The 25133-nt window shown below is 39.6% G+C and overlaps 1 protein-coding gene across 4 annotated transcripts in view; it reads left to right on the top strand.

Moving 5' to 3' along the window:
• Positions 1–25133, top strand: part of DNAJC2 (DnaJ heat shock protein family (Hsp40) member C2) — a 39529-nt gene that overhangs the window by 11900 nt on the left and 2496 nt on the right. For all 4 annotated transcript variants that reach the window (XM_072791477.1, XM_072791478.1, XM_072791480.1 and 1 more), the window contains 13 exons: positions 429–504; positions 11703–11801; positions 12886–13027; positions 14881–14961; positions 16093–16158; positions 16442–16533; positions 16613–16734; positions 17642–17791; positions 21398–21486; positions 21556–21625; positions 23279–23463; positions 24549–24649; positions 24748–24855. In XM_072791477.1, the coding sequence (XP_072647578.1) occupies positions 429–504; positions 11703–11801; positions 12886–13027; positions 14881–14961; positions 16093–16158; positions 16442–16533; positions 16613–16734; positions 17642–17791; positions 21398–21486; positions 21556–21625; positions 23279–23463; positions 24549–24649; positions 24748–24855 (1381 nt within the window). The remainder of the gene's footprint in view (positions 1–428; positions 505–11702; positions 11802–12885; positions 13028–14880; positions 14962–16092; positions 16159–16441; positions 16534–16612; positions 16735–17641; positions 17792–21397; positions 21487–21555; positions 21626–23278; positions 23464–24548; positions 24650–24747; positions 24856–25133) is intronic.

The raw sequence follows: 25133 nt of genomic DNA, 5'->3' as shown, positions 1-25133 counted from the left end.
ACAGAGAGAGGGCCAGAGACACAGGCAGAGGGAGAAGCAGGCTCCATGCAGGGAGCCTGACTGGGACTCAACCCCGGAACTCCAGGATCATGCCCTGGGCCGAAGGCAGGTGCTAAACCGCTGAGCCACCCAGGGATTTTCTCAAGTAAGTTTAGAAAATGCTGGGTTTTATAGGTTTCTGTTTGCTTGGTGTTTTTTTTTTTTTTTTTTTTAATTGCAGGACTTCTCAGAGTCTTTATTAGGTTTATGTACATTAAAATCATGAAGGCTGTATCACTGTCCACATTTCCTAGACTTAGAACAGAATCCATTTATATGCACCGTCTCATTGGACTCCTAGTATGGGAAGCACTATTTTAGGATACCAGCACAAGGGATAAGATATGTTGCTCCATTTCACATTTGACTATCTTTCGTGTCTTTATCAGAACCAAGATCATTATGCAGTACTTGGACTTGGACATGTAAGATACAAGGCTACACAGAGACAGATCAAAGCAGCTCGTAAGTACTTAGTTGTTTTGAAATAATGCAGTATCTGGTATAGGAACTGTTATCCTTTTGAAAAGGTATGCGCAATCATAGTCTATAGTGATAAATCTAGATTCAACAGCATTTGTTATGTTGTCATAATGATGCATAACCACACTCTTTTTACCTTCAGAACAGAAAAAAAAAACAATCTCATGCATGGACTTTCTCACTGAGATAAGAAATCAGAGGGTGCATGGGTGGGTGTGTTTGTGACCAAGATAAAAAACATTTTTCCAACGCAGGCTTTTAAAAAATGTTTCATTTCTCTTTAGAAGTATGGCCAGCTGTATTTAGTGGGAGCTGACTTGTTACTTAGGTTTTTTGATGTTATTTTGTAGTTTAGGTTACATTTTTATTGATACCACCCTGTCTGTTCTGCCCAAGGAAGAATTATATGATGTTTTACTATCCTCTTCACTAACAAGATTAAAAATTGGGGGGGAGTTGTTGGAAACCTGGTCTTCACATGCCTTATAAAACACCAGCCCCTTAGTGCCCTTCACACCACTCGGTTCACCTGGTTAGTAAAGTTTGATGAACAAGATGAAGGTGATTAGTTTTCTGTGTTTTAAGAGAATGTTCTACCCTCCACTCTAGAGAATAGATATTGAGGTCAGAGGAGGTAAGATTGTGACCATATGAAAAAGGAGTTAGGGAGTTAAGGCCAGTCAAGAGGAGAAAGTAGAGTACTTGGGTGAAGATGGCTGAATGACACCCGTCTCATGTTGAAAAATACTAGTTGATATTCAGTGTAGTAGATAAACTCAAAGTTTTCTCCATTAATGCCTATATTTAGGAAAAACACGGGAAATATTTTTATCAAGGAAATGGAATTTATGAGATTATTTTAGATCTATTATTTGGTTTCTTAAAAAGCTGGCATAGTTTTAGACTAAGCATATGTTAATGTATATGAAGAGTCATTGAAAAATACATGAATGCCAGGGAAATTCATTTGCCATGGGAAAATACTTGCAAAGTCTTGCTATGTGAAAGAACAGCATACAAATACCAAATGAGTCTTGGAACATATAAATTTGTGAGGGAACCCTGGGTGGCGCAGCGGTTTGGCGCCTGCCTTTGGCCCAGGGCGCGATCCTAGAGACCCGGGATCGAATCCCACGTCGGGCTCCCGGTGCATGGAGCCTGCTTCTCCCTCTGCCTGTGTCTCTGCCTCTCTCTCTCTCTCTGTGTGACTATCATAAATAAATAAAAATTTAAATTAATAAAAATAAATAAATAAATAAATTTGTGAAAGAATTAGAAGTGATTTAGAACTGTGAAAATAGTTGATGTTTTAAGGTGAAGGAATTGTTTTTTTCTCTAAAGATAAAAAACGTACAATAAGCTCTAAAAGAAACATTCATTTGTTTCTAATTCCAATCACTTAAATTGGCATAATAGAAATTAATTGAATACTCTATAGCCAGAAGCTTTGCAACCTTGGTACACAGATTATTGACATTAAGTAGAATTATAATTCACTTTCTGCCACTGTGTATTTTCAGTATTTATTCAAAAGGCAACAGTCATTCTCTTACCTCTATCGTTATAAAATAGGCTGTTGCTGCTTTACTGCTTTCTGAAATTTAGTCCAAAAGTAAAAATGCAAAGTTAGTGTTTATAAATCGTTACTGTTAGCACAAAGAAGTAGGCTCAGTTAAAAAGTCTTAACTGCGTTTGCAATCTTTCAAATTCTTACATCCTATTGTGCACATAAAAGAGTTTTTTTTTTAATGTAATTTGAATTGCTGTAATGAAAATTAGCCAGTTAAGGGTGAATAAAGTAAGTGGTCATTTTTTTCCTTCTCTAAAAAGAATAAGTCATTAGAAAAGTTGAATGACGGGTTAAGAGAAAGTACTTGAATACTAAAAGTGGTATTTCAGTTGCTTACATAATTTTGTTTTGAAGTAAAATAGCTACACTGGCAAATGATGCATGTAGGTCTGATATTCTTTGCATGGAAATAAAGTCTTTGGTGACTTGGATTTTCTAAATTTAATAATTTAGTTTAAAATATTTCTGGCATTTTAAACTGAAGCTGTTCATTATGCTTCTTAAAAATTAAAAGTCCTGTTCAGAGACATCTTATAATAGTAGCAATATGAATGTACAATAAGCCTTTTTGCTACGGTTCTCTCAGAACATCCTAGAAACTGTATTCAGTGGGAGGAGCGGGGGGCATCTTTGAGATTTCAGTAATCAACTGCTGTTCCCAAAGTACCCTTGTTTCTTTTTCAGTTGTTCTTTGGCTCCTTTATTTTCAATATTGAGAAATATCTTTTGTCCCCTCCCCAAGAGACGGTATAGAACCGTCTCAGACTCTAGCATACATGCATGAGTAAAGATTAGGCAGAGAATTCAATGAAGAAAAATCCTGTGCAGCGTAAGAGGAGACTATCCAACAAAAAATTGAGACATCATGGCTCAGACTTCTATCATAAGGTTCAAAAGAAGATTTAACTATCTTCCCATGTTGTCAATAAAATACGAAGACACTGCTTTGGGGGGTGGTGTAGACATTGCAGAAAAAGACTAGGGGAAATTAAAAAGAATTGCATGGACACTGAAAACAGAAGAGCAGAACCTACAGTTAGAAAAACAGGGGCAGCCCCGCCAGGTGGCTCAGTGGTTTAGCTCTGCCTTTGGCCCGGGGCGTGATCCTGGAGACCTGGGATCGAGTTCCACGTCGGGCTCCCTGCATGGAGCCTGCTTCTCCCTCTGCCTGTGTCTCTGCCTCTCTCTCTCTCTGTCTCTCATGAATAAATAAATAAATAAAATCTTGAAAAAAAAAAACAGATAACTAAGACATGCAAGAATGGTGATGAATAACAAAACATTAGCTTGAGCGGAAATCAAATACAAAAAACTCTAATTCCATTTACATGAAGTTCAAGAGCATGCAAAAAGTTGTCTGTGGTAAAGGAAATCAGGTGGGTAGCGTATGGGAGTTGACTAGAAAGGGTAAAGGGAAACTCGGTAATAGAATGGTCTGTATTGGGATACATGGGTGGCTCAGTGGTTAAGCGTCCGCCTTTGGTTCAGGGTGTGATCCTGGAGTCCTGGGATCGAGTCCCACTTCTGGCTCTCTGCATGGAGCCTGCTTCTCCCTCTGCCTGTGTCTCTGCCTCTCTCTCTGTGTGTATCTCATGAATAAACAAATAAAATGTTTTTAAAAATAAAAAAAGAAATGGTCTGTATTTTCTTTGGTGGTAGTTACAGGGGTGTATACAATTGTCAAAACTCAATGTAAATTTTAATTTAGCAGATGTAATTAAACAAAGCAAAATAACAATTACTCGGGAAATCGTTTACACTCTTTGCAGCCTAGAAATATACAAAAATTGTGTTAAGGGATTCCTTTTGTGTAGGAGTAAAGTCATTGCCTGTCAAAACTTAAGGAATGGTGATTAAAGCTGTACCATAAGTAAGTTCATTGATTTAAACTACTGTTACTAAAAAAAATAAAAAGTAAAAAAAAATAAACTACGGTTACTTTTTAAAAAGAGGGAAAAATAAAATGGGTATCCAATTCATACGTTTAAAAGAATAGCACTATGGAACATGGAGAGAAAAATAGAAGAGATAAAACAACAATATCCCAAAATGGATTTACAAGAAGAAAAAAAAATAGTGAAATACAAAAAGAAAACCATGACAGAAGATATTTTTGATTGAGACCACTATTAAATGTAATATAGATTCAAAATTTTTTATTAACTTTCTTGAAATTGGGGAAGGGGGACACCTCGGTGGCTCAGTGTTTGAGCATCTGCCTTCGGCTTGGGGCTTGATCCTGGAGTCCCGGGATTGAGTCCCACATCGGGCTCTCTGCAGGGAGCCTGCTTCTCCCTCTGCCTATGTCTCTGCCTCTCTCTCTCTGTGTCTCTCATGAATAAATAAATCTTTAAAAAAACAATCGGGAAGAAATTTTAAAGGCAGATGTTCTAAAGATTTTATTTATTTTAGAGCATATACATGAATGGGGAGTGCATAGGGAGAGAAAGAATCTCCAGCAGACTCTGCACTGAGCTTGGAGCCTGACATGGAGCTTGATCTCACAACCCCAAGATCATGAGCTGAGCCCAAACCAAGAGTCAGATGTTTAACCAACTGAGCCACTCAGGCATCAGTAAGTAGGAAGAAATCTGAAAAGTCATCAAAGTGTTAACCTCCTGAAAAAAAAAAGTTTTTAGGGGAGCCTGGCTGGCTCAGCAGAGCATGCAATCCTTGATCTTGAGGTTGTGAGTTCAAGCCTCACAGTAAGTGTAGAGATTACTAAAATAAGCTTTTAAAAATAATAGCAAATACAATTCAACAGCACATTAAAGGAATGATACCCACGAACAGGTAGGATTTCTCTCAGGAATCTAATTTAGGAAATATATTAATATACCTAAGTTTATTTATACGTTAGTAATACATGATTTCCTAATTAGTGAAAATATAGAATGTAATTTAATACACATTCCTTTTTGATAAATAGAACTTTGCAAACAAATACAGTTAATTTCCTACTTTGGTAAGTCACACCCAACCAACAAACTTTTTTTTTTTTTTTTTAAGATTTTATTTATTCATGAGAGAGAGAGAGAGGCAGAGGGAGAAGCAGGCTCCATGCAGGGAGCCCGACGTGGGACTCCATCCTAGATCTCCAAGATCAGGCCCTGGGAGGAAGGTGGCGCTAAACCGCTGAGCCACCTGGGCTGCCCCACAACCAACAAACTTAATCATGTGGTGTTAATGATAATTACCTTTAAAATCCATGGGAGGGGGGTGCCTGGGTCGCTCAGTCCATTAGGCATCTGCCTTTGTAATTGAGCCCCCACATTAGGTTCCCTGCTGAGCAAGGAGCCTGCTTCTCCCCCTACCCCACCCCACCTCTTCCCTCTGCGCATATGCTCTCTTTCAAATAAATCTTTAAAAATAAATGCATGGGAGAAGCTAACCTGCCTATTATTGTTTATGCTATTTTAGGAGTGTGGTTTAGTGAATTAAGATATTAAAAGAACGATCAGAAAGGAGAGAAAAAACATTATTTGTAGGTAATACGGGATCTATCTAGAAAACCAAAAGGGGTTGAGTCAAATAGCTAAATGCAGGAGAAATACGCAGAAATAATAATTTTTGGAAGTTTCCATCAAATTTGTTAGGAGGGGGATCCCTGGGTGGCGCAGCGGTTTAGCGCCTGACTTTGGCTCGGGGCGCGATCCTGGAGCACCGGGATCGAATCCCACGTCGGGCTCCCGGTGCATGGAGCCTGCTTCTCCCTCTGCCTGTGTCTCTGCCTCTCTCTCTCTCTTTCTGTGTGTGACTATCATAAATAAATAAAAATTTAAAAAAAATTTGTTAGGAGGGCATAATCATTTTAAAGATGATCCCAGGGCAAGAATTAGAAACAAACCATGATTAAATTTACTATAATAAAGGAGACATACGTCATTGGAGAAGGGAAGGATTATTAGATGTTATTAGAACTTAGAAAGCTTTAGATATTTACTTGAATATGTTAAAATTCTAAAATTTAAAAATTTTTTCAGTTCTAACCCTAAAAAATAATGAAACTACAAAATATTAAAATTGTTGAGAATAAAGTACTTTATAAGTTTATCAGTACTGAAAAAAATTATAAAGGAAATGATCAGTAATCATAAATGAAAATGATATATATGGTATACAAATGTGTGTGACTTTACATACATATGACATATGCATATATGTTATTATACATGTAAAACTTCTATTTTGAGGATTTTGCGCCATTATTTAGAGTTCCCATTAGGTTACTTAGCTGTGAAAGTCCCCCATCTCAAAAAGTCAAAGTTTTGCATACGTATAAATAACGTATATATGTTATGATATATGTAGAATGTATGATGTATATCACAAAATTACAATATTCATAGAAAAAGCATTTTAGGGATCCCTGGGTGGCTCAGCGATTCAGCGTCTGCCTTTGGCCCAGGGCATGATCCTGGGGTCCCAGGATCGAGTCCCACGTCGGGCTCCCGGGGAGGAGCCTGCTTCTCCCTCTGCCTGTGTCTCTGCCTTTCTTTCTCTATCTATCATGAGTGAATAAATTTTTAAAATCTTAAAAAAAAAAAAAACATTTTAGAAACATACAGTAGATAATCCCTTTTTATTTTTTTTATTTTTTTTTAATGTTTTATTTATTTATGATAGTCACAGAGAGAGAGAGAGGCAGAGACACAGGCAGAGGGAGAAGCAGGCTCCATGCACCGGGAGCCCGATGTGGGATTCGATCCCGGGTCTCCAGGATCGCGCCCTGGGCCAAAGACAGGCGCTAAACCGCTGCGCCACCCAGGGATCCCGATAATCCCTTTTTAAATTAAAGCTGAGGTAGTAAGAAAATTGAGCTTTACTGAGCAGGAATAGAACAGTAAGGAGTTTGCGGGTCTCAGTTTTTTCACTGTAAAATTTATTTTTTTAAACATTATTTATTCATGACAGACACAGAGAGGGGGGCGGAGAGGCAAGACACAGGCATAGGGAGAAGCGGGTTCCCTGCGTGGGACTTGATCCCAGGTCCCCAGGATCACACCCTGGACTGAAGGCGGCGCTAAACCGCTGGGCTACCAGGGCTGCCCTTTTCACTGTAAAATTTAAAGTGTGACTAGATAAAGCATCCCTTCTAGTTCTAAAATTCTACATTAGTTCCTCATAAGCCATTTTACAGCCCAAATTACTGTAGAAAATCTAGAAGTCATTTCCATATTCAGGAAAATGTTCATGGAAGACATAAGTAAAAAATGACTTTGAGAGATGGATGAATTTGGTCTAGGTGAATGAAGACAGGAGGTAATTCCAAGCAAATGAGTAAGAGTTAACAGGGCACAGTGACAAAATAATTGAGCTAAGGTCCTTGTACAGTGAACAGTTCAGGCAAGGAATATTTTTAAAGAATCTGTTGATTACTCTTAAAGCATATTTCTCTGAATTAGTAACTGAGCACTTTACATTTGCCAAAAAGTTTATTAATAGAACTTAGGAGTTTAAAGGAAGTGATCACTTGTTTTATTTTTTATTTATTTACTTTTTTTGATCACTTGTTTTAAAATAACTTTTGTTTTAGGGGATCCCTGGGTGGCTCAGCGGTTTAGCACCTGCCTTTGGCCCAGGGCGCCATCCTGGAGTCCTGGGATCGAGTCCCACTTCGGGCTCCCGGCATGGAGCTGCTTCTCCCTCCTGTGTCTCTGCCTCTCTATGTCTATCATAAATAAATAAGTAAATCTTAAAAAATAAAATAAAATACATGTTAAATCACGTATTACTTAAAACCTTTATCTGATACAACAGTAAGTAATAAATAGCTTGTAAGGGATCCCTGGGTAGCTCAGTGGTTTAGCACCTGCCTTTGGCCCAGGGCGAATCCTGGAGTCCTGTGATTGAACCCTGCATCGGGCTCCCTGCATGGAGCCTGCTTCTCCCTCTGCCTATGTCTCTCTCTCTCTCTCTCTCTCTCATGAGTAAATAAATAAAATCTTTATAAAATACATAAATAGCTTGTGATTCTCATGGGGGATATATAGAGAGGAAACTTAACCAAAGGGAAAAAAAATGCTTTTTTAAAACATAAGTGTCATCAGGGGCACCTGGGTGGCTCAGCCAGTTAAGTGTCTGATTCTTGATTTTTTTTTTTTTTTTTTAAGATTTCTGTTTATTTATTTGATGGAGCAAATAGGCAGAGCCACAGGCAGAGGGAGGAGAATCAGGCTCACCACTGAGCAAGGAGCACCACATGGGGCTCCATCCCAGGACCCTGGGACCATAACCTGAGCAGAACACAGATGCTTAACCGACTAAGCCACCCAGGCGCCCCAACTCTTGATTTCAACTCAAGTCATGATCTCAGCGTCTGTGAGATCAAGCCCCAGGTTGAGCATCATACTGGGGGGTGGAGCCTGCTTAAGGTTCTCTCTCTCCCCCACCACCACTCTCCGGCCCGCTTGTGATCTTTCTAATAAATAAATAAGCAAAAATTTTAAATGTTGAAAAAATACAGAAGGTAATCACAGCAGATGGAAAAAGCATTAGTGTCAAGCATTATGGATTGAGAGAGGCAGTATACAAGCACAACCTGAAGAATCAGGCTGCCTGGGTTGAAGCTTGATTTGCCAGGGACTATGGATGATGGGTTGCAGTGGTCATGGTTACTTAACTATTTTGCCTCAATTTCCTGTTCTGTAAAATGAAGAAAATAATAACACTTTCTTCATAGGGTTATTGAGAAGATTAATAAATGGTGCCTAGCACATATTAAATGCTCAATAGATATTGACAGCTAGCTATATGTTATTGTAGCTAGCCAGTCATATAGACTGAGAAACTAAAAGAACTTTTCCTTCCTCCATAGATGAAGGATGAAAGTTAGAAACAAGAAAAATTGTTGCTCCTCAATAATAGAGGTTTAAATGATTAATACCTTGTGCTTGTGAGGCTGCAGTGTAAAATACATGTTCACATAGAAGTATGAAGTGGTCCATTATTTAGAAAGGAACTTGTTCTATATTTTCACTCACTAATTTCACCTCTGTAAATATATCCTAAGGACAAAGAATCCAGAATATGTGCAAATACGTCTCTACAAAATTATTAAAATTGGCATTTATTTATAGTAGTGGAAAATTGGAAGCAATCTATCCAAAAATGAATAGTCAAATTATGATAAATCTACTTGAAGTACTTTACTAAATAATGATTAAAATTTTTTGAAGGAGGGATCCCTGGGTGGCTCAGCAGTTTAGTGCTGGTTTTTCTTTCACTTAGTATTGTAACAAGTGCTAGTGGTTCTAGGACACTGGACAGTGTGTTCCATTTGTACTAAAATTCTTATTTGGGGCAGCCCTGGTGGCGCAGTGGTTTAGCGCCACCTTCAGCCCAGGGCGTGATCCTGGGGACCCCGGATCAAGTCCCATGTCAGGCTCCCTGCATGGAGCCTGCTTTTCCCTCTGCCTGTGTCTCTGCCTCTCTCTCTCTCTCTCTGTCTCTCATGAATAAATAAATTTTAAAATTAAAAACACTACTTTTTTACTCCCCCACATGCTTTTTATGTATATGTTGTCATATTTTACATCTCTTTATTTTGTGTATTTTTTGACTGATTTTTGTTGATACAATTGATTTTATGACTTTTGTCTTTTTACCTTCATCCTAGCTTTATAGGTGATCTATCTTCACTGTATGTTTGCTTTTACCAATGAAGTTTTCCTTTCACTATTTTCTTCTGTTTATGGCCTATTCTTTTCACTTAAAGAATTCCCTTTAACATTTCTTGTAAGGCTGGTTTAGAGTAATGGACTCCTTCAACTTTTATCTTGCAAACTCTTTCTCCTTTAATTCTGAATGGTAACCTTGCTGGGTATAATATTCTTGGTTTTAGATTTTTTTTCCCCCAGCACTTTGAATATATCATGGCACTCTCTTCTGGCCTGCAAAGTTTCTGCTGAAAAATCAACCTTATCGGGTTCCTAACTGTTTCCTTTTCTCTTACTGCTTTAAGATTCTGTGTTTATCTTTAATTTTTGCCAATTAATTATGTGTTGGGGTAGACCTTCTGGGTTTCCATCTCCTTTATGGGCTTCCTTTGTGTTCTGAAACTGGATATCTGTTTCCTTTTACAGGTTAGGGAAATTTTCAACCATTATTTCTTCAAATAAATCTTCTGTCCCTATCTCTGTCCTTCTGTGACCTCTTTATCCAGATGTTATCATACTTGATGTTGTTGCAGAGGTCCCTTAAACATAACCTCATTTTTTAAATTCTTTTTTTTCTTTTTGCTGTTCATTGTTTTCCATTACCCTGTCCTTCTAATCGCTGATCATTCTTCTGCATTCTCTAATCTGGCATTGATCCTTTCTAGTTTGTTTTTCGTATTTCTGTCTCTTTGTTAAAGTACTCACTGAATCATCCACTCTTCCCTCCAACCCAATGAATATCTTTATGACCATTACTTTGAGCCTTTAATCAGGTTGATTGCTTATTTCCATTTTGCTTAATAGCTCTTTTTTCTTGGCTCTTGTTTTGCTCTTCCATTTGGATCATATTCCTATCTCCTTGGTTTGTTACTCTGTGTGTCTGTGTGTTTGGTCAGTCCTCTCCCTCTCTTGTTCTTGAAAGTAGTTGCCTTATGTTAGAAGTGTCCTGTGGTGCCCAGTAGTGCATTCCCCACCCTCGTCACCAGAACTAGGCCCTCCAGAAATGTTTAGTGTGGGGACTGCATGCCCCCTCCTGTGACTGGTCCAAGACTGCTGTGGATGCAGTGGAGGCCAGGCTTGCTCCTAGCACAGCTGGTTTGGAGGTCAGATTACAATTGTTTAAGGTGGATGGGGATGACCCAGGCTACCTACCTACCAGGTGTGGTGGTGGGTCAGGAGTCATTTAGGATGAGCGCCTTTGGGAGGAGTGGTTCTGAGGGGAGCATGGAGTGGGGCAACTAGTGTTAGCAAGGTAAATGGAGAATGTCACAACCAGCTCCCACCAACATCAGAACAGCAAGGCTGGAAAAGGGCAAGGAAAATGGCAACTGCTAGCACTTTTCCTTCTGCAGAAAGTGCCTCCAGGTCCCTGTCTGTCTGGCATTTGCCCTGTAGTTAGTAAACCTCTGTCACATACAACCCATGTACTATTAAGATTGCTGCCTCTGTTAAAAAAAAAAAAAAAAAAGATTGCTGCCTCTGTGCTGGGTTTCAGGGTGAGTGATGTAGTGCACTGGCCCTGTAAAAGCAGAGTCTTAGTATAGCCTTCTAGCTCCTGGAATTAAGCCCCACTGATTTTAAAGCTAGATGTTATGGGGCCTCCTCTTCTCTGTATGAAACTCCAGGGCAAGGGAGCCCAGTGGGCACTTGATCCCCTCATTCCTCAGGGAGGACCTCTGTACCTGAAATATCCTTCCTGCCACACTGGGGATTTGGTTCTGGATAGCATCTCTTCCCCTGTCAATGTGGCTTTTTCTTTACATCTTTAGCTATGAAAAAGCTGTTCTGTTGGGTCTTCAGGTCCTTTTCAGAGTGAGTTGCAGTCTTGATGGGTTCGTGGGAGGAGATGAGCTCAGGATCCTCCTACGCCGCCATCTTCCCAAGCTCTTCATCTTTATTTTTAGTTTTGATGCATGAAGTGACAAATTGTCTAAATCTGGCCTGTTTTGCAGATAAAGCAATGGTTTTAAAACATCACCCAGACAAACGGAAAGCAGCTGGTGAACCAATAAAAGAAGGAGATAATGACTACTTCACTTGCATAACTAAAGGTAAGAAAATACTTTTAGAGTCCGGAATTTCTAATAGTGGTGATGTTTATTAAGTGCTGGGATTGGATTCCTAGTATATATTCTGTAGTTAATTTAACTACACCATGACATTTCAAAACATTTTCATTTATATCTGGTTGTTTCTGATAATCTGCCCCAGAGCCTCACTATAACAAAGTGAGGTTCTCCCAACCAGCAGCATCAGCAGTACCTGACAGCTTATCAGGAATGCAGAAGCTTGGGCCCCACCCCAGATCTACTGACACAGACTGCATTTTAACAAGATCATCAGGTGATTCTTAAAGAAGCTCATCTTAGAGTTAATTCATCCTAAGTGTTAGGTCTAACAAGAATACTAGTTTCTCCATTTCAGCTACTTAGTAGGACTAAATTATTCCTCGGATGTTTTGCTAATTTAAATCCAAAAATTGATTATATCCTCCTTTGGACCCTACAACTGTTTATTGCTGTTTATATAACCATATCTTCATTCAGCAAATTAGTATAGGTTGTTGCCATTTCTAAATGTGTCCTTAAATGTGATTTTACTCCCAATATGGGGCTTGAACGCACGACCCCGAGGTCAAGATCTGAGCTGAGATCAAGAATTGGATGCTTAACTGACTGAGCCACCCAGGAGCCCCTGATTGTACATTTAGATGCTAAATTTTTTAAATTGTGTACATATGTTTCAAACTTAACTTTTTGGCCCATTCTTACACAGTGCTCAAGATGCTAAAGATTCTTTGATTTTTTTTTACATCCTTGGAATCTAGCAGCTAATTTTCTATTTGTTTTTCCTTAGAGTCATGCATTCTTAAGGGATGAGTATTTAACCATTGTTTTTGTTACGTGCCTTCCAGAAGAGGTACTGAAAGAAGTTGTGAAGTGAGATTAGATCCCATAAGTGCTGGAGGTGTCAGTAGTTAGAGTCCATCTTTTCCTTCCCACAAGCACACAAAATTTTTAAATATGAAAAATAACTTTTTATTAAGGAAGGGAATTTTTTTTCTCACTTATGAGTGGTTTCAAAGGAAAAAAAATGTAGAGTCGTGGTGATGTGACCTTATCATTTTCTCCTCAGCTTATGAAATGTTATCTGATCCAGTGAAAAGACGGGCATTCAACAGTGTAGATCCTACTTTTGATAACTCAGTTCCTTCTAAAAGTGAAGCCAAGGACAATTTCTTCGAAGTGTTCTCCCCAGTGTTTGAAAGGAATTCTAGGTGAGTTAAGGGATCTCCTTGTGACCATAATGCTGTATTGGCTTGTTTCCTCTGGTAAGAGTTTTGCTCTCTTCCTCCTCCTCCTCCTCTTAACAGAATTGAGCCCCGCTGGTGAACAGACTGCTCTTTTTTTTTTTTTTTAAATTTTTTAATTTTTTTATGATAGTCACAGAGAGAGAGAGAGAGAGAGGCAGAGACATAGGCAGAGGGAGAAGCAGGCTCCAAGCACCGGAAGCCCGACGTGGGATTCGATCCCGGGTCTACTAGGATCACGCCCTGGGCCAAAGGCAGGCGCTAAACCGCTGCGCCACCCAGGGATCCCCAGACTGCTCTTATTTTGCTCTCCAAACAGAAGTTCTGCGTCTCCATGGCGAAATTCCCTTACACCTCAGGGGATGTTTTTCTTTCTGATTTCCTTTGTGGGAAAGAGCAATAGCTGACTTTATGTAATGCAATATTATTACTTAGGTGACAGTAACTTCCCATTCTTTTGCTCGCCCTTTACTGATGTGCATGTACTCAGTTTAGCCCCTTATCATTTGATAAAGTTTTTGTTCTTTCTGAGCTATTTCTTGGAGCATTTCATTATCATAAGGGTCTCTAACAAAGGATGATAGATCTTTAATGTTAGTGTATATATAATTTATTTCATTAAAGTCAGGTTTGTTTAAGACTTTATTTACTTATTAGAGAGAGCGCACATAAGCGGGGGTGGAGGGAGCAGGTTCCCTGCTGATGCAGGACTCGATTCCAGGACCCTAGGATCATGACCTGAGCCGAAGGCAGGCGCTTGACCGACTGATTCACCCAGGTGCCCCTAAAGTCAGTTTTTTAGTGATGTATATCACTATTCTACTTTTTTTATTATTCCATCTACGCTGCAAGATTTCCTTAGATCACAGCGTGGCTGCACATTGGAATCACCTGAAGAGCTTGAAAAACTCCTGATGGCTGTGTTCCGCCTGGAGAGCTTGTGATTTAATTGTGATTTCGACTTAATGAGTTTGGAATGCCTGTTGGGTATCTGAATACTCCCAGGTGATTCTAATGTGCAGTCAGGTTTGAGACCCACCTTATTGGTTTAGTGCAGCTTAATATTTTCTCCACTCTTCTCATTTTTGTTTTGTAATCGTGTTGAAGGTGGTAAAAACAAAATAGTGTAATATATTTTGTTGTGGAATGGTTTCATAGAGTAGAAAACATAGGTCAGTGACAGCTTCAGGATCCTTTCAGAGATGATGAGTGAGGTGCTGAACTGAGAAGTCTGACTCTTAGGGGAATGGTCATGGTGATGATGAGGTGGGAATCATCTCTCTATTAACATTATTTTTTTAATTTGGGCCTTCACCTTGCTTTTGTACTGCCTGTTTAGAGGCAGGAGTAAGTATGCTTGGGAAAGGGGTTTTTCCAAACCTGTTTTACGTAGGCAGTGTGACAGCTGCTAATTTGTAGAGCTGAAGACAACTTGATGATGAGAACATGGTTTCATTGTTTCCTCTCCAACCCTGTGTACCCTTGTCCTCATTACACCTGCATTGTTCAACACCCCACTGCTCATCTTCCAGCTCCATCTCTTAGTCACAGGGGAGGGAGATTATAGGGGATTAGTAAAAACTTTTATTTTTTAATATTTTTATTTACTTATTCATGAGAGGCAGAGACAGGAGAAGCAGGCTCCATGCAAGGAGCCCGATGTGGGACTCGAGCCTGGGACGCCAGGATCACACCCTGGGCTGAAGGCACATGCCCAACCACTGAACCACCTAGGCGTCCCAAAAGTGCTTTTTTAATAAATTAGTTTCTTGACCTTTGTACAAAATTTTAAACTGAATTTTTCTCTTTTATTGTTTCAGGTGGTCAAATAAAAAAAGTGTCCCTAAACTTGGTGATATGAATTCATCATTTGAAGATGTAGATGCGTTTTATTCTTTCTGGTAAATGAATACACTATTTCTATGATGCTGTCATATTTAAATGGCTAAGTATTCAGTAAATATTTGGTTCATAAACTAATTGAAGGATAAGAGGATCACAGAACCTTTCCTGAACAAAAGCACTTTATGCAGAAATAATCATAAAAGGTTTTCACAAAATGCTATATTATCTCGTATGTGACGTTTAAGCTTTTATGATTTTTTAATCTGTTTTCTAATAATCAGATCCCTTAATATCAAGCATACTATAGTGGTAAAAAATGAAAAATAAGGAGCCACTGGATTTCAATAAAAATAAATACATTTTCATTTGTCTTATTTTAAAAAATACTTGAATACATGTGGAAGGCAGTGCTTTGTCTCTGTAACTGATTCACTAATGTTTAATAAATAGTATTCATGGCCAATTTAGAATACATGTGCTATATTTTCTCATTAAGCATACAGAAAATGAAAACATAAAATTATTGTGAAACAAAAGTGACCAAATTTAGCTCTAACAGTTATAGTTGCTTTTCCCTTCAGAGGATTACAAATCAGAGATACAGTAACCACTTTGAGGGTTACCCTACAACTTGACAGATTAGGATAGGTGAGATAGGGAGAACTGTAACAAGTCCCAGGCAAGAGAGAAAGCTAATGGAGATGGCAAGGAGTTGTGATTTTAATTTATGGGTGATGAGTGTACTTTTAGGTTTTTTTTGTTTTGTTTTGTTTTGTTTTGTTTTGTTTAATTTTTATTTATTTATGATAGTCACAGAGAGAGAGAGAGAGAGAGGCAGAGACACAGGCAGAGGGAGAAGCAGGCTCCATGCACCGGGAGCCCGACGTGGGATTCGATCCCGGGTCTCCAGGATCGCGCCCTGGGCCAAAGGCAGGCGCCAAACTGCTGCGCCACCCAGGGATCCCTACTTTTAGGTTTTGATACCAAATAACAGAGTCATTTCAGAAAGATGAAACAGAAGATGACTTGAGCATAGTGTTAGTTCCGCCAAGGATGGGTGGGATCTACTAACACGAACTCATCCATTCGCTATTAAAGTTTCTTAGAATTACATGCATCTAATTTAATTTTAAAAGGAATTTTTTTTTCGTTTGTTTTGGCTTAACTTTATTTTGTTTTTATATTAGGTATAATTTTGATTCTTGGAGAGAATTTTCTTATTTAGATGAAGAAGAAAAAGAAAAAGCAGAATGGTATGTATGTAAGGTACTAATAAAGGAAGATATTTGGTTCTTTGTTGTGATGATGAATAAATATACTACATATATTTTCTTAAATAATTTTCTCTGTGTATCTGTTTTTGAGTTTTTTAGTAGTATTTTGAGACCCCATCTCACAAGTTAAATACTTTTAACATGAATATTCCCCCAAAAATCAACCAAAATTAACATTAAGTAGAACACCCTTTAACTAATGTTAATAGTGACATGGCATTTTAACCTCAGTAATTTGTTTGCAATATTTTCTGTTTTTTAGTCGTGATGAGAGGAGATGGATTGAAAAGCAGAACAGAGCAACAAGGGCACAAAGAAAAAAAGAAGAGATGAACAGAATAAGAACATTAGTTGGTAAGTATAATTAATATTTTTTAAAAGGTTCTTTAATCAGATACTAGAAATTGAAAAAGTTAACCTTTTTCTCTGGTAGACAATGCATATAGCTGTGATCCAAGAATTAAAAAATTTAAGGAAGAAGAAAAAGCCAAGAAAGAAGCAGAAAAGAAAGCAAAAGCAGAAGCAAAACGGAAGGAGCAAGAAGCTAAAGAAAAAGTAAGAGGACATCTTATGAAACTAAGATGATGAAGTTGGGCTTTAAGCATTCATAAAATCTTCAATCTTCAGATCTATGTAAAAAGCTATAATTTTGAGGGGTGTTGGGATCCCTGGGTGGCGCAGCGGTTTGGCGCCTGCCTTTGGCCCAGGGCGCGATCCTGGAGACCCGGGATCGAATCCCACATCAGGCTCCCGGTGCATGGAGCCTGCTTCTCCCTCTGCCTATGTCTCTGCCTCTCTCTCTCTCTCTCTGTGACTCTCATAAATAAATTAAAAAAAAAAAAATTTTAATTTTGAGGGGTGCCTGGGTCGCTCAGTCGGTTAAGTGTCCAACTCTTGATCTCAGAGTCATGAGTTAAGCCCTGTGTTGGGCTCCATGCTGGGTGTGGAGCCTACTTTAAAAACAACTACTATAATCTTGAAGTAGAGAATTAGGTGTTGTGTGAATAAATCTTAATAAGTTGATACCATTGATAATTACAGGGATATTCCTTACCAGCAAATTCTTACTAAGCAGAAGGGTGTCGTATATATCCTTTGATACTATGCTTATTTCTAGGGACACCTAGGTGGCTCAGCGGTTGGGCATCTGCCTTTGGCTCAGGACATGATCCTGGAGTTCCGGGATCGAGTCCCGCATCAGGCTCCTACATGGATCTCTCATGAATAAATAAATTAAATTTTTTTAAAAATACTATGCTTATTTCTAATGGGCCTATTTTACATTTCTAATAAATGTAGAACTGTACCAGCTGCTTTTCTCAGTTCAACCTTCAGTCTTCCATAAGGTGACATGTCCCCTTTTTTCCTAATTTATTTTAAGGTTGATTTTTTTAAATACGATTATAGATATTTAGAAATTCTAAGTTTCGTATTAAAATGATTTTATTTTCCATTATTAAAGCAAAGACAAGCTGAGTTAGAAGCCGCTCGGTTAGCTAAAGAGAAAGAAGAGGAGGAAGTTAGACAACAGGCATTATTGGCGAAGAAGGAAAAAGATATCCAGAAAAAAGCCATTAAGAAGGAAAGGCAAAAACTTCGAAACTCCTGCAAGGTACGTCAGATTGTGACTGAACCAACACTAGGTAACAAATCTAATTGCTGAGTAGACTTAAGAATTTTTCTTTTCTTCCACTGTGCAAACATATGCTGTTTGACACATTTTATCTTATTTAAACTTCTTAAATAATTTAAATTCACTTTTTAAAAACTTTACATGTGCATATTTCAGTAGGCAACTGTGGTAATTGGGTTTTTTTGACATAAACATTGTGTTTATTTTCAAACCTAAAAATAATCTTGTTCAATTATTCTAATAGTCTGTATTTATGTCTTTGATTATTCCAGTAATGTCTTTGTGTGGTTGATTTATTCAAATTAGGATCTAAAGAGGATCATTACAGAGGCTTCAGTTGTGTCTGTGACAGGTCCCCCCACCATCACCACCTCTCTTCCTGTTTCTCATTGCCGTTCATTTGTCGAAAAACCAGATCATTTGTTCTGCTAATGTCCCAGACTTTGGTTTTGGCTGGTTGCTTCCTTATTGGAGTTAAGTCTATTTTTATCTTAGAAAAAGTTCTTTTAGAAGTTAATCTTGGGTTCTTTTTAAGGAGCTTAAAGATTTCACTTTTATCAAAATATTGTTTGGGAGAATACTAGTATTTTGCATTCAGATAGTTTTCACTAAAAAATACTGACCAAAAAATCCCAGAAGTTTTCAAATGTAGTTATGCCCAAGAGCTGTTCTTACAATTTAAACTGGTAGAGACCGGTATTGTTTTTTATCAAATAGCACTAAATGAATAAATTAATGAACGCCAAGGTATAGGGAGAGGTTGCCATACAGTATTATGTACTATTCCACGGAGTTAACTTCAGCGAGTGTGTAAGTGCTTACTGTGTGTGGAAACATTCTCTTCCATGTCACCGTCCAGAGGCCCTAGATATTGGATATATATTTTAATTTATACCATCCTGAATCTTCACTTAATAATGTAATTGAAATTAACCTGCCCCATCAGTAAGCTTTGAAAACGGTTCAGTCAAAATAAAAGCACAAGTGGCCTCTTCAGGCTTTTGGTCAGCAAGAGGAAATAAAATAGAAAAAAAAATGAAGTATTTTCCTTGGATTTCACCCAGGAAATTATTTTGAGAAGGATGCATTGGATCATAGTGATAAAGTATGTGTGAGAGCAAACTACCTGGGTTTGAAGTCATTCTCCACCAGACACTTAACTGTCTGTGGGCCCTCGGGAGGTTACTTTTGTGCCTCAATTTCCTCATCTATACAGTAGCTCAACGGTACCTAGTAGTAGAGTTGTGAAGTTTATTTTTTTTTAATATTTTTACTTATTCATGATAGAGAGAGAGGCAGAGACACAGGCAAAGGGAGAAGCAGGCTCCATGCACCGGGAGCCCGACGTGGGACTCGATCCCGGGTCTCCAGGATTGCGTCCTGGGCCAAAGGCAGGCGCTAAACCGCTGCGCCATCCAGGGATCCCCTGAGTTGTGAAGTTTATATGAGATTATTCACATGCAGTATTTAGCACATTTGGCATATGAGAAATCTGTAAAAACTTAAAAAGGCTAATTAGAAAATAGAAAGTGTGAATAGTACCTAGACATGATGCATAAATGAGGGTTAAGTGTTCTGGCATTAGGTAACTCTTTTATTGCTCTTTTCTAGCAGGAGTTCATGGATTCATCAGATAGCTGGTGAGCACTTATTATGTGCCAAGCACTTAAAATTTATGTACATATAATGATATGGTCTTTGCCTTCTAGAAATCTGGTTAATGAGAATTAAAACCAAACACATTATGATGAGCACTAGGATGAGAAAGTACCACAAGAATGGTAGTCAAGGCAGGCTTTTGGATCTGGTAGGATTTAACCAAAGCAGTATATGTATGAGATCAGAGATAAGGGATGTCAGGGAACACAGAAAGAAGGCAGAGATTCAGGAAGCACCCAGACAAGAGGCAGCTGAAGAGGTAAGGAGCCGGGTCCTGAAGGATTTAACAGGTAACCCAGGCATCCCGAGTATGGTGCCTTCAGCTGAGAGGGTCGGAATAGAATAGGAGGAAATGAATGAGTATTTAGGAGATAGACGTGGCTGCTGCCTGTGTGCCATTGATCATATTTTGGAGGTGGTTAGTAAAGGAGGATTTACATAGTCCTGGTTTCCTGCGTGGAGCACTAGGTGGATGATGGTGTAATTGAATGAAATAGGAAACAAAGGAAAAAGCTGAAAGGAAATGAGTTCAGTCTCCTGCCATTTCCACCTGTACCAGTTGACTTTAGTTTAGAACATGTTGAGCGCATTGAGATGCTCAGGTAGTAATTATGAGTAGGTGGTTGGGCGTACAAGCCTGGAGTTTGAGTGGGATCTCGAACAGTCTTTATCTCAATGCCACTAGGAACCATGTGAGATCACCAAGGAAAAGGATTAAGAGGGAGGAGGATGGAGGATGCAAACACCCTACTTAAAATACTGATAAACAGGCAGCCCTGGTGGCCCAGTGGTTTAGCACCGCCTTCCGCCTGGGGTGTGATTCCAGGGTCCCGGATCGAGTCCCACATTGGGCTCCCTGCAGGGAGCCTGCTTCTCCCTCTGCCAGTGTCTCCGCCTCTCTCTTTCTCTCTGTCTCTCATGAATAAATAAATAAAATATTTAAAAAATAATAAAATACTGATAAACGAAGAGGAGCCAGGGAAGCAGTGACCAGGCAGGTAGGAAGAAAATCAGTAGTGCTTCTGGACACTAGAGACGGGTCAACAGTAAAAGCAGCATTGGGACCCTCATAAGAGCCAGACTGTGTGGATTAAGGAAACATGGAAAAGTGAGGAATGGGAGACATTGAGCACAATCTTAAAATTTTTCTAATATGGGATCCCCGGGTGGTTTAGTGCTGCCTTCGGCCCAGGGCGTGATCCTGGAGATCCAGGATCGAGTCCCACATCGGGCTCCCTGCATGGAGCCTGCTTCTCCCTCTGCCTGTGTCTCTGCCTCTCTCTCTTTCTCTCTGTGTCTCTCATGAATAAATAAATAAAAATAAATAGATAAAAAAGATAATGTAATGTGTTAAGGAATAGGAGGGATTAGAATTTTTTTTAATTTCACATTTAAAATTTTACAGTTCAGAGGATCCCTGGGTGGCTCAGCGGTTTGGCGCCTGCCTTTGGCCCAGGGCGTGATCCTGGAGTCCGGGGATCGAGTCCCACATCGGGCTCCCGGCATGGAGCCTGCTTCACCCTCTGCCTCTCTCTCTCTGTGTGTCTATAATTAATTAATTAAAATAAAATAAAATAATAAAATAAAATTTTACAGTTCAGCACAAAGATAGAAGAGGCAGCCTAACAGAATTTTGAGTCGTCATACAAAATTTAAGTGGTTCTCTGAGGAATCATCCTGACTTATACCATCCAGAGATCTTCCACGCCATCACCTTTTTTGTTTTGCCCTCCCCCGTCTTGGTAACGGCTCTGTGTTGCGGGCAGACCGGGAGAGCCCCGGAGTGTGGTTGGTAATGGTCAGAAGGCCACGCATTCCATCCACCTAGGAATCTTTTGAGAACGTCATGCTCTGCATTTGTGTTTATGGACATGTGCTTCAGTGCTGGTAGATAAAAGATGAAAATGTTTGTGTTTGTGCCTCTAGGCCTGGAATCACTTCTCTGATAATGAGGCAGAGCGGGTTAAAATGATGGAAGAAGTGGAAAAACTTTGTGATCGGCTTGAACTAGCAAGGTATAACTAAGTGCTGCTGAAGTCTTGCTGTGGGCTTAGGATACAGTTTCATCCCCTTTTTTCCTTTAGCTTACAGTGCTTGAATGAAACACTCACATCATCTACAAAGGAAGTAGGAAAGGCTGCTCTGGAAAAACAGGTAATAGAACACATCACTTCTACCTTTATTTAGCATTTGATTCTGTTCATAGTGTTGCTTTCACTTAGTATTTCCCCACCTAACATATAAATTACGAGTAACAGCAAAGAATCTTTTGTGTCCCCCAGTATGTTTTGCTTCCAGTAAGTGCTCGTTACTTTAACTGGATTTAGCTAGTTGTTGTTACCATGGATGGTGTTGGATTTGTGGTATCTAGCACATTATAGTTTTTTCAGTCATTGTTAGAAAAATTAATGTTTTGATTTCTCCTTGAACATCTTTGTAGGACAGTAACATTTAGGACCAAAAGAAATCTTTGTTCTGTCTGGTGTTCACCTTTTATTTTACAGGTGAGGAAACAGGCTCAGAAATTCAATTCAGTGTAACAAGTATTAGTACCTACAATATACAGCACTATGTGTAGGTTGTTTGGAGGAAAGCCTAGTGCTGTTGCTGCTCCAGAGGAGTTTAGGAAGTTACACTGAAGAGAAAAGGCCTGAGGACCAGAAGATGGAGGGTCTGCAGTAAATGCTGTAGGCTAGACAGGAAGTGCCCAGTGCAGGGCACAGTGGTCAGGCAAGGCTCAGTGAAGGGCTGGAGCCTGGCTTTTTTTTTTTTTTTTTTTTTTTTTAAGATTTTATTTATTCATTCATGAGAGACAGAGAGAGAGGTAGAGACACAGGCAGAGGGAGAAGCAGGCTCCCCACATGGAGCCCAATGTGGGGCTCGATCCCAGGACCTTGGGACCATGCCATGAGCTGAAGGCAGACACTCAACCTCTGAGCTACCCAGGCGTCCCATTGATCCCATCTTGAAGGATAGACAGTGCTAAGATGAAGGTCAGAGGGAAGCATGAACCGTACCATAGAGGGCGGAGCAGGAAGAAGTGAGAGATAAAAATGGTGAGGAAAAGTAGCGCCCAGTTAAGGTTTTTAATACCATAACTGTTTTCCATTACTGGAGATAAATTGAGTAGCAAAGGGTTAATGTGCTATGAATCTGGCATTTGCTGGCAAGATGTGCTGGACAAGTGGGACTAGTTAAAAGATTCTCACTAGGACTTGGGCTGTGAGAGGTGAGGAGAGTCTGGAGCCACTGGCACTGGGTGACTAGTTCTGAGGAATGGACGGGGGAAATGAGTCACAGATGACCCCAAGAGAGCTGTGGACAGAGGCAACAAGGCCCATTAAAGGTTTTATTACTTGTGCACATGTTTAAAGGTTGCCTGGACGTAACAATGTAACAGGTGAAAGGTCAAGATAAAACAGGCCACTTTCTAGGTCATTACCTTTTCGTAGAGAATAAATGAGGTTATCTTCTGAAACAATGGATATGAGCTTAAAGAGAGCTTTGAAATGACCCTTATGGGTGAATAACCCAGTGACTGTATACTTGATAAGTAGTGTCCAACGCAAGTAGAAGTCACACAACACGAACACAAGACAGGTCAAGTTGAGGGTGGTCCTTGGTTCCTCAAGCAGAGCTATGCAGCCTGGAAGCCCGAGTGAGGCAAAGCTCGAGAGAGAAGCTGATGGCCCGTCCTGGGGTTGGCTTGGGAGGCCTGTAGGACGTTGTTAGGAGGGTACTGAGAAGTGAGAACCAGAGCGTAGCAAGATGTTTTAAGTCCCTGACTTACCTGTGGTATTTGTGTAGATAGAAGAAATAAATGAGCAGATTAGAAAAGAGAAAGAGGAAGCTGAGGCTCGAATGCGACAAGCATCCAAGAATGCAGAGAAATCAACTGGTGGAAGTGGAAATGGCAGTAAAAACTGGTCAGAAGATGATTTGCAATTACTAATTAAAGCTGTGAACCTCTTCCCTGCTGGAACAAATTCAAGGTACTGGTCTTAATGAAACTTCTTTTTCTTAAGTGATTTTATTTATTCATGAGAGAGAGTGCGCAAACAGGAGGGGCAGAGGGAGAAGCAGACTCCCACCGGCCTCCTCAGCAGGGGAGCCCACACAGGGCTCAATCCTGGGACCCTGGGAACATGACCTGAGCCGAAAGCAGATATTTAACCGGCTGAGCCACCCAGGTGCCCCTGTTGACACTTCTCTTGAGCACAAACTGGAGCCTGGGGGAAATGCAGACAACACCCAAATAACATTGGTTACAGCAGAAACTTCCAGGGCTATGCTTGAGTCTAGACAGACTGTGGTCCGCTGAGTTCAGTGCCACAGTAAAAAGTGTGAAAAGCAGAGTACATTTTGAACCTGCAGGTTTTTGCAGTTTACATCACCAATTTCTCAGGAAATTAAAGATTATGAGACATAAACCTTGACTCTCACACTGGCTTACTCCACCATGGCTAGTACTGGGGACTAGGTTGTGTTCCAAAGTTAGTCAGTCTTAATCCTTCTTTCTTGCTTCCCACCTCAAACTGGAACTTACTGCAAAGTCTGAGTTTAGAACTCAAAAGAAGGGACGCCTGGGTGGCTCAGCAGTTGAGCATCTACCTTCAGCCCAGGGTGTGATCCTGGGGTCCTGGGATCGAGTCCTGCATCCAGCTCCCTGCATGGAGCCTGCTTCTCCCTCTGCCTGTGTCTCTGCCTCTCTCTCATGAATAAATAAAATATTTATTAAAAAAAAGAATCCTCAAAAGAAGCCTTTGAGATCCAGCCTCCCTCTTTCTGTAGATGAGGAAACAGACTGTTCACAGAATTTGTGTCCAAATGGCAGTACACACAAATGTAGGATTTCGTTTCTCTTGGTTTGTACACAGGTATCAGTAAGGTTTTTTTATAGACTTGAAACCAAGATTATATACAATTGGTTTAAACATATGAAAAGCAAGAGGTATTATAGTCCAGATGGTAATAATGAGACCACCAGTTTAAAGCTAATTCTGTATTAGATATCTGGGTCATTCTAAATTTTATTTGGGCATTTTTACCCTTTAACTTACTATATTGATGTCTCTAGATGGGAAGTTATCGCTAATTATATGAACATACACTCTTCTTCTGGAGTCAAGAGAACTGCCAAAGATGTTATTGGCAAAGCAAAGAGTCTTCAAAAACTTGGTGAGCGAATCAATTTCTTTGCTAACTATAATAAATATTTTTAAAATCTATGCAATTTAATGAAAGACTAAATGAGAACTGTAATTTTCATGTTTCAGACCCTCATCAAAAAGATGACATAAACAAAAAGGCTTTTGATAAATTTAAAAAAGAGCATGGAGTGGTGCCTCAAGCCGACAATGCAACACCTTCAGAACGATTTGAAGGTAATGGTTTTTCTTTAGAAAATGCTAGCCATGGGGGATCCCTGGGTGGCGCAGCGGTTTGGCGCCTGCCTTTGGCCCAGGGCGCAATCCTGGAGACCCGGGATCGAATCCCACATCGGGCTCCCGGTGCATGGAGCCTGCTTCTCCCTCTGCCTGTGTCTCTGCCTCTCTCTCTCTCTCTGTGTGACTGTAATAAATAAATAAATAGATAGATGATAGATAGATGATAGATAGATAGATAGATAGATAGATAGATAGATAGATAGATAGAAAGAAAA

Source organism: Canis lupus, chromosome 21 (assembly GCF_048164855.1).
Source record: "Canis lupus baileyi chromosome 21, mCanLup2.hap1, whole genome shotgun sequence".
Lineage (NCBI taxonomy): Eukaryota > Metazoa > Chordata > Mammalia > Carnivora > Canidae > Canis > Canis lupus.
This window is presented reverse-complemented; position numbering and strand designations above follow the sequence as displayed.